The 16764-nt window shown below is 38.2% G+C and overlaps 1 protein-coding gene across 15 annotated transcripts in view; it reads right to left on the reverse strand.

Moving 5' to 3' along the window:
* The window catches only part of FARS2 (phenylalanyl-tRNA synthetase 2, mitochondrial), a 558277-nt gene that overhangs the window by 412299 nt on the left and 129214 nt on the right, over positions 1-16764 (reverse strand). For all 15 annotated transcript variants that reach the window (XM_034660369.1, XM_034660378.1, XM_034660377.1 and 12 more), the window contains one exon: positions 8828-9465. In XM_034660369.1, coding sequence (XP_034516260.1) covers positions 8828-9442 — 615 coding nt within the window. In that variant the 5' untranslated portion in view covers positions 9443-9465. The remainder of the gene's footprint in view (positions 1-8827; positions 9466-16764) is intronic.

Here is a 16764-nt window from a genome sequence, read left to right on the forward strand (position 1 = left end):
TACTTATTAATTTTTTTAAATCAGATTAAATAGAAACAGGGTTTGTATGGGCTCCCTCTGGTGGGTCTGTCAAACACATGAGATTTGCTATTCTTTGCAAAATAAATGCCTCACATGTTTGGTAAAAATTGAGTTTTGAAGCAACTGAACAGTGGTGCTCAAACTTTCTAGTATCAAAAATCCTTCTAGCCTCCAAAAAAAAATCATAATATCTGGCATTATTTGCACACAAGGATGACGGCTGCTACCACTCACCTTACCCTCACCTGCCAGGTAATCAGTGTCTTGATTTTGGTATTTATTGTTCCCATGTATTTTTCTCACACCTACCTATGTATTTATCTAACCAAAAAAACAAAAACAAAAACAAAAAAACAAAAAAACCACTGTATGTGTAATGGGGGAATGGGTGTGGAGAGAGAGAAGGAAAGAGAGATACAGCAAGTGAAAGAGACAAAGCATGAGCAAGCACACAATGAGAACACTTGTTATTTGGACTTATTCTAAAATACCTATTAAAGGGCGCCTAGGTGGCTCAGTCAGTTGAGCGTCTGCCTTCAGCTCAGGTCATGATCCCCGTGTCCTGGGATCAAATCCCATAACAGGCGCCCTGCTCAGCAGGAAGTCTGCTTCTCCCTCTACCCCACCCTGTTTGTGATCTCTCTCTCAAGTAAATAATTAAAAAATAATACATACATACATACATACATACATACATACATATGATAGTTTAGGGGCACCTGGGTGGCTCAGTTGCTTAAGCGTCTGACTCTTGATTCTAGCTCAGGTCATGATCTCAGAACAGTAAGATCGATCCCTGAGTCAGGCTCTGCAGGACTGGGGAGTCCGCTTGAGATTCTCTCTCTCCCTCTCCCTCTGCCATTTTCCCCCACCAAAGTCATGCATGCGTGCGCACTCTCTCTCTCTCTTTCCCTCTAAAAAGAAGGATATCATAGTTTGGTATCACTCATAACTTATTTGTTTCCCTCAACATTGTATTAAAACCTCATCCATATTGACAAAGATGATCTATGTCAGCTGCAATAAAATATTCAATGTACAAATAGAGCCAATTGTCCTTTATTCTTCACACTTAAAGAAAAAGACACCAGATTAAAGAGTATACAATTAAAAAAAAAAAAAAACTACCAAATAACTCTACAAAGTGGTGGCAACTATATACACTCCCAACAAAAGGATGTAAGATTTGTGGTTCCTCTAGATTCTTGCTATTTTCCAGGTTATTAATTTTTACTAATCTAATAGATTTGGAATATCTGGTTCTTTTACATTTTAACTTTGCATTTTGTTATTTACTGATAAGACCAGTCATTGCTTATTGGTCACCCACATCTATTGATAGGCTGTTAATGCTGATGATGGGCTATTAATTTTTTTAAAATTACACAATAAATCATTCATATAAAGACTGTATAGTATATCATGTTTACAGAATAATAAAAACACATACATGTGTGATCACCACCCATACCCGTTTTCAGAAAAGAAAACAGTACCAAAAACTTTGCAGCCCCCTGCACACCCCTACCTGATCACAATCCCCTTGCCACTCCTAACAGAAGAACTAAATTATTTCATTATTCCTTTGCATCCCTTAATTTTTCCACACATGCATGAACCCCTAAGTAACATACTGATTAATTTTGCCCATTTTTAAAACTTGACATAAATGCAATCATACAATGCAAGCTTCTGTAACTTACTTTCTTTGCCTGATACTACTTTGCATATTCATTCATGTCAATGCATAGAGTTGTGATTTACTCATTTTCACGGAAAACACTCACATACCATCGGATAAATATACCACAGTTTACTTATCTGTTCTACTCGGTAGAAATCCGGGTTGTTCCAGGTTTGGGCTAATACTAAGAATGCTATGAACATTCTCATCAATCTGCTAATACGAGCACTCAAGAACATTATCTAAATACACACATGGGAGTGAAATTTTAGGTGTGTGTTTTTATATGAACTCCCCAGAGCACTCCCATGGCTCCATGTATTGGCCAGCACTTGGTACTTCAGACTTTCCCTATTGGATTCTTTTTTTCAAACTAAAACCTTTTAATTCGATCAACACTAATCTTTTAGTTGTATACACACAAATATTTCCACCTTGCCTGTTGCTTCATTTATGAAAGGTTTTTGTTAGGCAGAAATTTTATCTTAATGTAGTCACTCTTTAACAATTTTTTCCCTTCAGGATTTTTCTTTTTAGGGAGTCTGAGTTAAAGATATTATATTCTACCCCCAAGGTGATAATGATAATTTCTCATATTTTCTTCTTTAAGTTTTAAACACCTCTTCACAAATGGATTGTGAATCCATCCAGAATTGAATTTTGCATTTGGTGTGGGATAAAGATCACAAATGTGGATAGGAAAAGATTCTTTTTTCCTATACAGCTAATTGTCTCAGAGCAATTCATGTAGAATCCATCACCTCCCCATTTATATAACATCATTTCCACTTTATAATAAGATAATACACTTAACAAATATGAGGAGAGCTATTTTAAAGTTCGTTATTTGACTAACCTTGTGCCAATAATAAACCATCTTAATTACTAGAGCATTGTAAAGTCTGGTAAGGCATGCCCCTTATACTGGTGCTTGTAAAAAATTGTTCTAGCTATTCACAAACTTGTTCTTTCACTGAATTTGAAGATTCATCCTTCAACTTCTCCAAAACACTCAGTGGATATTTTGATTAGATTTACACTGAATTTATACATTGATTTGGGAGAATTGCCATCTTCATGATATTGTTTTCCTAGCTATGAATCTATGATTATGGTATATCTCTCCTTTTTCTCTTCTTTTATGTCTTTTAATAACATCTGATCATTTTATCCGTAAATATCTTGAGCATCTTTGGCAAAAACTACACCTGGACACTTCAAAGTTTTAGTTGATACTATGAATGAAATCTTTATTCCATTATATTTTCTAATTGGTTATTACTTGTGGATTAGAAACATTTTTTTCTACATTGGACCCAACAACTTTACTCAACTGTCTTATTAGTTCTAATAATTGACTTGAATACCCTGTTAACTTTTCTAGGTAAACAATCATGTTATCTAAAATTTAGCAGCTTTAATCTCATGTTTTCCAATGCCTACACCTTCTATTTCTCTTTCTGGCTTACTACATAATGTAGAACTTCCCACACAATGATGAATACAAGCAGTGACAGCAAATAATCCTGAATTGTTGCTAATTTTGATAGAAATGTTTATAATGACACACCAGTAATTATGATATTTGCTGTGACTGCTTGACAAGTATCATTTAAGAAAGTTCCATTCTAGGGGCGCCTGGATGGCTCAGTCGATGAAGCGTCTGCCTTCGGCTCAGGTCATGATCCCAGGGTCCTGGGATTGAGTCCTGGGTTGGACTCCACGCTTAGTGGACAGTCTGCTTCTCTCTCTCCCACTGCCTCTCCCCCTGGCTTGTGCTCTCTCTCTCACTCTCTCTCTCACTCTCTCTGTCTCTCAAATAAATAAAATCTTTAAAAAAAAAAAAAAAAAAGAAAAGAAAAGAAAGTTCCCTTCTATTCCTAGTCTGCTAAAAGTTTTTATTATGAGTCATTAATGTAATCAAATGCTTTTTTATGTCATAAAACATTAAATGCCATCAAATTATTTTTTTACATCTATTGAGGTGATCACATGCTTCTTTCTCCTTACATCAGTTAATATAATACAATGGAATAAATGTATAATTATATTGTGGTAGGACACAATACACCAGTGAGTTAAATTTGCAAATATTTCATTTAATAATTCTCTATGTGTTCATTAAAATAGAGAATCATCTATGTTCATACAGACAAAACTTCTAAAATTTTTTTTCATCTAGTTTGTATATTAACATGTCTAATCTCATAAAATGACCTTGATAGGTCTCTCTATCCTCTGAAACAGAATATACAAGTCTTTCAGACTTGGTAAAACGTGTAAAATCATCTCAGAATGGTGGAAGAAAGGCCATTAATCCTAGATTTAATTGGTTTCAGTCTTCTACTGTATGCAATGTATTCTTCTATGATTAATATCTTCTGCCTCCTGGGTTTTTTTTAATCTTAACAGTTGTCTTCCACATGAAACCAGGGAGCATCTCATGATTGTCTGATACCTTCTTACAGACCTGAACCCCAGTTTGTGTTCAACAAATGTTCTCCTGACTGACTGACCCCAGTGTTCTTCCTTCAGTCTTTTTTTTTAACCTTTTATCAGAAAAATTCCAAACACACGAATGTAGAAAGGATAATGACCCCTCATGTATCCAACACCCAGCTTCAAAAATTAACAATTCATGACCAGTCCTCTTCCATTCATCTCCACATGCCTATTCCCGTATTATTCTGAAGAAAACCAGAGACACCTGATCATTTCACTCACAGGTATTTCAATATGTAAATCTAAAGGAAAATAACTTTATAAAAATATAATACCACTATCATACCTTAAAAAATAAAAATAAAAGAACTCCTTAAATTCAGACATTCAGTTAGCATTCAAATTCCCAATGGCCTCAAATGATTTTTTCCTTAAAGATGTTTTCTCTTGATAGGATCTAAGCATTGTGATTGCTTGATCTTTCTTTTAATCTATAGGTGTATTTTCCTTTTATTTTTCTTGCAGTTTATTTGAGGAAATTTAATCATTTGTCCTGTAGAGCAGTGCTTCTCAAGCTGTCTATGTTGGAAGGACAGTTTAAGATTTCCAGTCAGTCTCAGACTGAGATATGGTCTTACTGTGCATGACGACCGCACAAACTGAGCCCATGGAACTCACCAGGAGTGTGGAAGAACACTGGAACCAGTTTAGATGCCAGGCCACAAAACAAGTCCACTGATAACGCGCTTGAACATTTCTAAGGTTTTCCTTTTGATTCTTCTGTTTATTTCATTATGCACATCACATCTTCAGTAACATTGCTGTCTCATTTCCCACAGGCTGGATTTTGCTTATTAATTCTCCATGGCATAGTTTAACATGTTTCTCTGTCCTCGGTACTTGCTATAAATTTGGAGCTGGATCTAGAGATTTGATCAGATTCAGGTCCAATTTTTTTGGCAAGACTTTATAGTTGGCATTGTATTCTTCCAACAGGAGACCTGAAAGTCTGGCCCTGGCCGCTCTTTTTGTGATGTGGTCACTGGTGAACAATGTTATTACTAGTACTAAATGTCAAGGGCCCATGAGTAAATTCGGTTGTCCAAAGTTTGTTCTCTGAGACTCAGGAGCAGCTCTCCTCCCTTCAGCCCTCACTGGTTCGCTCTATGGCCTTAGTTTCTGACACAATGCAGATCTTCCAGTGGCAGCTGTGAGTTCCCGCCATTTGTGAAGATCTTAGGGAGACCTTGTCACCAGTTGTGCTGGAGACGGGCTTTGCTATTCCAGTTGCTGTTATCTGTTTAGTAAGATTTGGGACTATTAAAAACCATACAACTCACCTCCCTTCTACATTTAGAACAATGTTGTTTGCTTTAGCATCTTAAAATGACACTTAACTCATTGATTTTTCAGGGTTTTAAAATTTTTCTAAATATATTTAAAACCAAATGTACTACAAGTACCTCATTAGGTACAGCCCACACATTTTGCTTTATCAATGTTAACTGTGATCACACAATTTAAGTGGGGTCTACCAAGTTTCTACAAAATCAAGTGACTACTTTCTCACACATCTGAGCAGTCTGAAGAGAGTATTTTCACTGCTGGTTAATAACTAATTTGCAATTTACTGTTAATATTTCTCTTTATTCCATGAATCCGTAACTGTGAATTTTTAAATGTCTGAGGATATGAAAAGTTTTTATTATCCTTTCTTCCTGCTTTCTACATAAACTACATTGTAGTCAAGCACAGTTCTATTTATGTTATCGATTCTTTGACATTTGTTTAGACTTTAGCTGTCAACTAGTACATGGACAACTTATTTCAAGTATCCCATGTGACTGCATACCTCTGACTGTGAGTACAGAATTTCTTTGTGGATCTGTATAGTTACAGAATTTTATTTTATTTTAGCTACAGAATTTTAAAAATAAACATAACTCAAGCCTGTTAATCATGTTTTCAGGTTGTCTATCTCTTTACTCATCTTGTCTACTTAATCCATTCGTTTTTGATTGAAGTCATCTAAAATCTTCTACTGTGATTATGAATTTGTCAAGTTGAACTTTTATTTCTTCAGTTTTGGTTTACGTATCATGGCTATAATGTTGGACACGTTAAAATTCCTGATTCATAAAACATCATGGTTGATATATTATCTGTCTTTATTCACATTTATCAATTTTTGCCACAAACTCTAATATTCACATCACTGTACCAGCTTTCTTTTGGTAAGTATTTGGTTGATATATCTTTTTCCTGCCCTTTATTTTCAACCTCTGGTATGGTTTTGTTTCAGGTCTCTCACGTGGAAAAATGTCCCCTCTGGTAATGTATGTCTCTAATTGATAAGTTTGACCCATTTATATTTGTGAGTACTGATACATTTAACCTTTTTTCAAAATACAAAAAGGGCTTTCTTCACAATTAGTAGTTAAAATACATAGTCATAGTTCATCCATTTCTAGGCTTATCCCTGTTTTTGTTCCCCAGACCTCTGTGCTTACTTTTCTTCTTGTTGAAATACACCTTATAGTAATTGAAACAATAATTACAAAAATTATTAAAAAACAGGAGAACTTTAAAAGATAACAATATAATTTTTAAATTACAAGGTAACATGATTAAAATTACTGAAAAACCATGTTCTAGGGCAAATAAACTGAAAGAAGGAAAAAACATTTTTTTTGTTGGTTAAGATTAGGTCAGACAGTACCAACACGTTAGTTGAGACCAGGCTTTTAAAAAACAAAACAAAACAAAACCTCTCTCTCCTCAACACCATTCTTAAAACTAACAGTCCACTTGGGTCATAAGCAGGTCCCACTTACAAAGCAGCTCCCTGAAAAGCAACAGAGCAGAATGGGCAATGAACTCGGAAGACCTGAGTTCAAGTTTCAGCCCTGCCACCAACGGGGTGGATAACCTTGGGCAACCTTTGGGGACCTCAGAATCCTCATGGTTGAAGTGGAAACAACTGATCTCACAAGAGTTTTATTACGAGGAATAAATGAAGCAATGAACATGGAATTCCCCATCAAACTATATTACTAGTTATATATGTGTGTGTGTGTATATATAATTTTTTTAATGATAAGGCAGAATATACGGTAACATTATCAGTCTAGATTAGCCATGTCTGCTGTTGACTAAATTGGACTGGACCACAAACAAGTATGAAACAAGATAAAGATTAGTTTCCTATCCCTCTTCCTGTAGCCTGGATTTTCCTCCATTAAAATGCTAGTGTCAAAGCTTTCACTGCCACTTTCATGGCATTCAGGCTTACAAATCAGCGAGCACTTTCCTTTCTCATGTTTTTAATGAGGTTAGCTACGCTGAGCCCCTGCCGGCTGCTGGGACCCGACACCATATTACTAGCATACATCTCCTCCAGCACATCGGCACACTAACTGCACTGACATTCTATCACTTGCTCGTATTTCCTAGACTTTGACCTGTCTATGTTTGTTTCCTTTTCGTTTCCTAATAAACCCATACCCTTATTAATAGTGTTAATCCTAACTTAGAAACTAGTCAGCTATTCCTAGTAAGAATGCTCATGTAAGCCGCTCTGCGATCAAGCGTGGATGGCCTTTTCGTGTAAAGCTAACCTACTGCCGTAGGATCACAGACTCACAGGAAAACAGCACATCCTGAGGCAAAAAGTTGCCTATACAACGTGACTCACTTAATACAACAAAACAATGGCTCCTTCATAGCCTAGGGATCATATACTATTCCTTTCCATGTCCAACAACCCATTTAGCGTCTGTTCACAGAAGGGAACTGTTCCTCCTGTTTTGGTGAACATGTGTGGAAGAAGCGCAAAAGGGGTAAAGTGAAATATTTCCTGTGCCTCATTTGATTCCATTTGTTTCTTACATAAAAACAGAGATTTAACAACATATGAATGAAAGACAAATGGTATGGTGGGTTTTTAGGAAACAGACTCAAGCTTTTAAGGATTTTTACAATTTGCCAAAAAAAAAAAAAGGAAATCGGTATATTATAATACCAGCTCACAAACATGCAAGGTGTTGGGTGCTTTTGAGAATAACCAGAATATCAGATTTCCTGATCAAAAATCTCTAAGCATCCAAACATATACTTCAGGAATAGCAACAACTAAGACAACTCACAAAGAAAAACAAGATGTAAAACACCTACAAACGTGGAAGGAAGGAAAGATAAGGGAAGCGTTTGGGAACAGAACACAGTTTCCAATCTAAGCCAATAAAACTGCCAGTCCCCTCTACTGTTTAAGAAATTCATTAATCTCTAATAGCATGAATACCTAATTAATTTTTACTAACTGAGAACTAGAATAACCTAACCATAGGGTGCAGCATTGTACCTTCACCATCCTGGACCGAGGATAAATTTGAGCCACTGACTATTCATTCATATGAAGAAACCCAAAGAAAGGCAGGTCAGTATGGAAAGACCAAGGTCAGACGAGGGAAAACAAAGGCCCACTCATTTCTGTAGGTACTAACACAGCAAATCATCAAAAAATATTGAGGCTCGGCCGGTACAAAGGAAACCATCAAGGATGTATAATTCGTAAAGGCAAAATGAGATCAAGGACAACTGGTTTCACTGAGATAAACGTTAGTGACCTCAACAAGAATGTCCATGCTGTCTATCAATGGTAAGAACCGTCTCAAGACTCACCTCGTGCTTAGAGAAGAGTCGGACGCCCTCCAGCTGGTGGAACACTGGGTAGTGCTGGGAGTCAACCTGGTCGCGCCGGTAGACATCGCCCACCACCAGGAAGGCATCCAGCCCGGCGTGCAGCAGGTCATACTGGTGCGCGGACGTGTGAGCTCGCAGCATGTGAGTCCCATTCAGGTAATAATTGTCTCCCTTCTTCCGGCTGGGGTGGTCAGCTGGGATGAGCAAGCTGTCAAAGTTCTGCCAGGTGGTGACCACTGGAGAAAGGTCATCATAGACCGAGAACAGCGGAGTCCCAAAGCGGCCCACGTACTGCTTGTAGAAGTGCTCCTTCACCCTCTCCTTGATCAGCCAGAGCGGGTGATGCTGCTGGTTGTGCAGATTCCTGCCGACCCTGGAGAGGACTTTCCGGGAGAGGTTGCTGTAGTCATCCCGAGGGTAGGATTTGCCCAGTACCTCCACCGCGCCACCTGGAGCTCCTTGGGCAGCAAACTCTGAAGCAGGAGGTCTCAAGCCCAAGGCCTGGTGATGATGATGACCTTTGGAGACACTACTGGCCTTCCTCACCAGGTAAACATGCATGTGGGCAACTCTCCTGAGAGCCGAGCAAACCATTGTAGAACCTTCTTTCACAGATTCTGGAAAGAGCACACATGCAAAGCACAAGTCAAGCTTCACTCTAAAAAGTAAACCCATCCTCTGTGTCTCTTCCCAGCCTCCCATTGTCCTACTGACATCTGTTTCCCCCATTGCCTCCTCCACACAGACAGAAGATCCCATTAAGGAAATCTGCTGGCAGAGGCTTAATAGGTACTGCTCTAAATCCAAAGAACCTTGAACACCACTCTTAGATCCCTACTCTCTAGCTGGCCTTCCGTGGGTTTGTAGAAAACTTCCTTTATCACATCATGTCGCATCCTGAATCCCTCAGTTTGAATAAAACTTTAAATGTGACAATTTGTTTTTTATTTGGACTACATTCTAAAACCAAAAAGTTTAGAGGGATCATCTAAAGGACAAGGCTTGGTTGACCCTAACAATGTATCATTTATTAGAAGAAACACATGACTACATACAGCCGAAGAGAGGATATTTGAGACAGGAATCCTGCACGTTTCTGCCTGTCATCCTCCTTAACTACAAAGTTCTGCTTACCTTTGACAGACGTGACTTCTGCATTATTCCACTATATTATAAAATGTTATTACATAATGTTACAAAACTGTTACTACATTAACTTTTTTGAATGTTTCAAATAAAATACACCACTTTGGATGTTGATTATTTTTATTTAATATTTATAAAAATGAAAAAATAAAAATGAAAAACCCAGGTGCCTGGGTGGCTCAGTAGGTTAAGCATCCACCTTCCGCTCAGGCCATGATCCTGGTGTCCTGAGATCTAGCAGCATCGGGCTCCCTCTTCAGTGGGGAGCCTGCTTCTCCCTCTCCCTCTGCCCCCCCACTTGTGCTTGTTCACTCTCTAATAATAAAAATCTGAAAATAAAAAAATTAAAAATAAATTTTAAAAATGAACAACTTAATTAAGTATTACACAAAGTGATAGACTATACGAACGGACGGCTGAAGTTATTTTTATAAAATGCGAATCTTTTCTATCCTCACATCTGGTCGTGTCATTTAAACTAAATACCAATGCAGCATCCCACCATTATATTTTTGTTTTCTAAAAAAACAAGTTTCTATTATGCGCCTACAGTAAACCAGGAACGGGGCTACACTTACTTGGGAAGGGATACAGAGTAGCCCGAAGACAGAGTACAGACCAGATCTTTTTTAAAAATCCTCCTAGAATGTGGGATGCCTGAGTGGCTCAGTCAGTTAAGCATCTGCCTTTGGCTCAGCTCATAATCCTGGGATCCCGGGAACCTGGGAGCCTGGGATCCTGGGATCAGCCCAGCGAGGGCTCCCTGCTAAGAGCCTGCTTCTCCCTCTCCCTCCACGCCCCACACCCCACCACTTGTGCTCTCTCTTGCTCTCTCTCAAATAAATACAATCTTTTTAAAAAATGTCTAGAATTTCAGAAGAGCACCACATTAATTAATTTAAGAAGAGCATCAAATTTCACAGTGGAAAGTCCCTTTCACAGTCATCTGATACAGGCTGTTCATGTCACAGATCAGGTGACAAAGATCCAGGTATAGCTGACTGAACTCTAGAGTACTGGAAGAGTTAAGACAACGGTGGAAGATTCTGGACCACTAATGTAGTGTTCATTCCCCATGGTCACAGAAACAAGTTTTAAACTGACTCAGGGGTCTCAGTAATGAAAATCTTTAGCTATTTCATCCCTTTGTTTGGAAAAAAAAAAAATTATTATGAACTTAAATCACCCAAATCATCTTCAAAATATTGGAATTTTTTATCTATTGGGCTACTTTAAAGCATACAACCATGTGGTTATTTCACTTCGGGGGCCCTATAACCATACTAAGAAAATACCTACCTTCTTGATACTAAACTGCATTAGGAGGCAATTCTATTGTTTCAAGTGACATCAAAACCACAGCGAGTATGTACCCAGGCAGCACAGTGCCCCGGATTCAAAAGTGTGACTGAAACTATCTAGCTACAAGTTAAGTTATCGTGTATATGTGTCATTGCTTATTAGAAGTCTGTGCACAGCACCTGTGCAGGAGACTGCCATCATGAGAGAAGATGCCCAGGAACTCCCTGGATTTATTCCTTTACGGCACTATTTTGTCAGTTGTTTCACAAAAAGTGTTTTTGGCTGAACTTCAGCGGAAATCTGTCTTCCCATCTACGGTGTTCAGTGGCTTGTCAATGCAATAGATATGAATTTTAAATATGAACGTGCCACCTTCTACATTTTAGTGCAAAGTCACACTGTTAGGTTGTTAGCTACCAAGCTCAACGCCCTTGGCCAGACACAAGAAAGCATCTCCTCCCTCCAAAGCCATATGCTGTTATGCAAAGTTCAGAATTCTGGGGACACTGCTAATGGTGCAGTTGTTCATGGATTGCTGAGTACCTTTTCCTTCTCGGTTCCCAGCCCTTCACACATCCAAACCCACTTCTAGGTCCTGTTTCCACATATGTGCCCCATCCTCATGTCCCTTCTTTGTTCTCCTCGCCCAGCCTTAGTTTACTGAGAAAAGTTTAATTTTCTTGTCTTCCTTTCCAGACTTTTTATCTGCTCAGCCCTGACATATATTGACCACTATCATTTCTCCCCACCCAAAACAATTATGTGGGTTTTTTTTTTCCTATTGTCATCTATTACAGAGAGAGAATAATGATTATGATAGCTTTCCCACTTCCATTTGAGAAGGAGATTCCATTCTTTTTGTCTCTTAAATTTCTCTATAAGAAACAGTTCCGGGCATCTGGGTGGCTCAGTCGGTTAACCATCTGCCTTCAGCTCAGGTCATGACCCCGGGGTCCTGGGATGGAGCCCTGCTCAGCAGGGAGACTGCTTCTCCCTCTGCCTCTCCCTACCCCCCAACTCGTGCTCTCTCTTGCAAATAAATAAAATCTTTAGTGAAAGAAAGAAACAAACAAACAGTTCATGTGGAAAACACAGGAGACCAAGGAAAATGACACTACCAATGGCACTCATACCTCTATTGATATGGTGGGCTTCCATCTCACACTTTCAACAACGCTGTGAGGTAAGCACTGTTCCTACCACTTTACAAAGAAACTAAGACTCAAAGAGATCATGCAACTTGCACAAACTCATACACCTCTCCATGGACAAAGTTCAGAACTCTGACCAACTCAAGCACTTCTCAAGCAATAGTTCCCAACTGTTAAATTCAAATTACACCTCTTTAATTACCTCTTTTAGCTTCTCTCTTACCTGAGCAATTTAGATTATACATAAATGCATTTTAAATGCACAAATGAATATGTGAATGAATAAACTAATAAATCAAATAAAACCCATTAGTTTAGATAGTAGAAATGAAATACTATGTAACCAAGAACTGGTAAGCCAAATCTCCCATGTCCTGTTTTTGTAAATAAAGTTTTGTTGGAATGCAGCAATGCCCATTCATTTTTATATTGTCTGTGGTAGCTTCTCTACCGCAAAGGCAGAGCTAAGTAGTTGCCACAGAGACCGTACAGCTCACAAAGACCTAAAACACTTACTATCTTGTTCTTTACAGAAAAAGTTTGCTGAGCCCGTTTTAGCTTAATTCACTGAAAAGTTCTTCCACACTCTTAAGAATATCTTCCTAGTCACAAATATATGCAGATTATAGAACCAATGAAAGTAACAAAAGTATAAATGTGGATGTTAAATGTGCTAATATTGGTACAGAAGACACAGTGAGCCCAACTGTGAGAGGAGATAACACAATACAAAGGGCGCAAGACCACACTTTGCAGAGATAGCCACGTGGGTTTGACCCTAAGTCAGCCACTCAGGTGCCGTGTATTACTCTTGGACACGGGGTTTGACCTTTCTGATTCTCAAGTTTCTCATGTATAAAAACATAGAAAACAATACCTACCTCAGAGTAAAAGAATTAAACTAGATCCTGTTCATAATATACTTAACTCAATGCCTCATACGTAAAAGATGAGTTGAATCAAGAGTTAAAAATGACACAGAGACTTCTAGAGACCACATAACAGAGAAAACAGTAAAGTTATTCATGAGACAGGAAACACAGGATGACTTTTGTTTGTTTGTTCAAATGATTTTCATATATGTATTTGTGGTTGGAGAGGGAAACAGCTTTGGATAGGTTAAAGTTAAATACGACCGAAGATAGCCATGTTATAATTTCTAGGGATCAGTCTGAGGTCTGGGTTTGAACATGAAGTGAGAGATTAATGCTAGAAATGTAGGCCTTGAAAATTATGTGTATAGAGTTAAGAGTTAACATTATAAAGGTATATGATAATCCATGAGCAGGTAAGAGCAAAAATATAAATGGGCAAAAGACCAGACTCGTGGAAATTACCCTATTTAAGAGAAGGGTATATAAAGAGTAAGCCCGAAAAGAACCAAAGGGTACAATATCACAAAGCTAGGGGCAGAGAGTTTCTAGATGGAAAGCAGGTCTTTTCTGAACCTAAATGTCACTGTATGTGCAATCCTTAGCAGGCTGTATTATTACTATTTGTTGGTCTTGTTGTTAGACTATGTGGTTCTTTTTTTTTTTTTTTTAAGATTTTATATATTTATTTAACAGAGAGAGAGAGAACACAAGCAGGGAGAGCAGCAGAGGGAAAGGGAGAAGCAGGCTCTCCACTGAGCAGGAACCCTGATGTGGGGCTCAATCCCAGGAACCTGGGATCAAGACCCAAGTCGAAGGCAGACGCTTAACCGACTGAGCCACCCAGGTGCCCCTAGACTATGTGGTTCTTCAGGGTAAAGCATACGCCACCACCCTCTCTCACGTAATTCTTCCTATACCCAGAGTCTAGCACTTCACCTGATACTGGATGAAAGAGGAGGGAAGAAGTGAAAGAGGAAAAACAGGAAAGGCTGGGGAAAAAAATTAGTCAACAGGATAAAACATAACAAAGAGGTTAGGTAGGCGGCAAAGTAAAGAACCATTTGACAAGATGACCATCAGTAGGGCAATTTCAATGGCTGGGTGAGGACAGAAATCAGATTATAATGGGTCAGAAATGAACGGAATGTAAAAATGAAGGAGGATACCAAAGAAAGAACAAATAAAAATATTTAAAACTTCTGAAACTAAAGGAAGGGAAGCTGAGGGAACTTGTAATAGATGGTCCTAATCTCCCAAGGAAAGCTTTAGATTTATAAAGAAAAAAATTCTGTATGATCTCAACATTCACCAAGTAAATGCGATTTTTTTTTCAAAGAAGAATGCTATAGTTTAGGATGAAAGTTATGAATATTAGATAGTAGGGTCAGGGGAGGGCATTATGCATGAAATTAAGAGGAATCCATTTAAGAGTTATCTGCAGAAAATAAAAATCCAGAGAAATATGAGAAATTTGAAAAGGAAAACGGAAACGGATTTAAAGAAAGTGTAAAGGAAAAAGGAAACAGATTTAAAGAAAGTGTAAATTCAGAATGTGCAGGGAAACACTAGAGGAACAAGGATGACTGGCTGATGTGGTTACTGGAAAGTCAGGAGTCAGCCAAAAGGAAGTATATTAATTGGTGACCTGTTATCCAGGAATGACCTAACAGCAGAGAGCAGTTACTAGAAGATTTTTCTAGACAGCCTTAAAGGTTATTGATTTAAAAAAATAAATAAGTAAAAATTAATAAACATTCTATACAAATCCAAGAAAGTCACCAAACAAGGGTTGTGGTAGCTGGTGGAGATAAGCATACTGATCTGAATACTACTTAGTACCAGATAATCTATCTTCCTGGCACACCCTCCATTTTAACCTACTTCACCCTAATCTCTTGAGCCCCCAGAACCTTCTTAACTGAATGTTAGGCCTATCTTTAGACCAGCCAATCATGTTAAAGTCAGAATCGCCTATATGAGCAATAGTACAGCTCTTTTATCAAGAAATCAATATGAGCTTTTGAAAAATATACACCATAATAAGAGTGCTTTACATTTTATAAAATAATTTCACATGCATCTTATTACTGATTCCAATAACACCTACTAAGGTACACACAATTATTAGTCACAATTCACAGAAAAAGAAATACTGGTTCTCAAATGATGTAATTCCCATGAATAAAAGTAGCAAATAAGGGGCCTCAAATCCTTGTCTCTAACTTTAAAATCCCATGATCTTTCTACTTTAAGCCACTGAAAGACAAATAAGATGGAGGCAAAAAGGGCACAAAAAACAAAGGTGTAAATAAGAGTTTCTTTAGCCAGTGGTACAAAGTTGTAGTTCTATAAAATGAATATAAAAATGTCATGCATTAAATACATAAAGAACTCTATGTACCTCTCACCCTATCATGACTTACAAATAATATGCTAGAGATAGTCGACACTACTAAAAACTGCAATGAACTTTTTTTCTTTATTACTTACGAGGACATTTTGAGATGTCTGCAATGGGCCAGACTCTTTTTAAACGGCTATTCAGGTAAGTTCGTGCTGACTTTCTTTTGATACATTTCCCCATAAAAGTCGGAAGGAGGCAAAATCACTCTGCTGGCTTCAGAGTGAGTGCCTCAGAGCCCGATAAAAGGTACTCACTGCTATTGTTTGTTGATGATGGTACCTGTGAAGATAAGGGGATGGTTGCTCCCACTGTACAGTATGGACTAATTCATCCCATATTTTCCTTCCTTCTTTGGTCATCCCAAGTTATGCAAACATACAGTATTTTAAGCTATTTTGACTAATTAAAGATCAGAGGACATAAAAAACTATGTCACACTAAAGGACATTTACTTATAGTTATCATATAATTTTATAAGAAAAAATAAACAATTACAAATAATTAACCCAAATCAGAAAAAGAATTGAAAAATCTGAGTGGCGCCTGCTCTTTCTTATGTTCTTGGTTATTGGTACCTAGCACCACAAGAGCCCTTTTTCCCTTACTTTCTGGTCCTCTATTTACACAGTCCAGAAATGTGGATTAGAAAACAGACTTCTGGCTTGATGTTGGTATGACCATAAGTAACTGTGCTGCACCACCCAAATCCGCCCTCAAGAATGGAGGACTCAGCATCCACTCAGATGCTCCTCAGATTTCAGCCTCTTTTAAAGATAGCTTCACCTAGGGGTGCCTGGCCGGCTCAGTCGGACGAACATGGGACTCATGATCTCGGGGTCATGAGTTCGAACCCCACGTTGGTTGGAGAGATTACTTAAATAAATAAATAAAAACTTCAAAGATAGCCTCACCTAAAGAAAGAGACTTGCCCAAAATCACACACCCTTCCAGGGGCAGCCTGCATCCATTACATCGAGCGGTATGTTTCAGGACAAGGCTGGCTGAAAGGCCCCCATGCAGGTGGCTGAGATCTTCACT

This window comes from Ailuropoda melanoleuca, chromosome 5 (genome assembly GCF_002007445.2).
Source record: "Ailuropoda melanoleuca isolate Jingjing chromosome 5, ASM200744v2, whole genome shotgun sequence".
In the NCBI taxonomy this organism is placed as follows: Eukaryota; Metazoa; Chordata; class Mammalia; order Carnivora; family Ursidae; genus Ailuropoda; species Ailuropoda melanoleuca.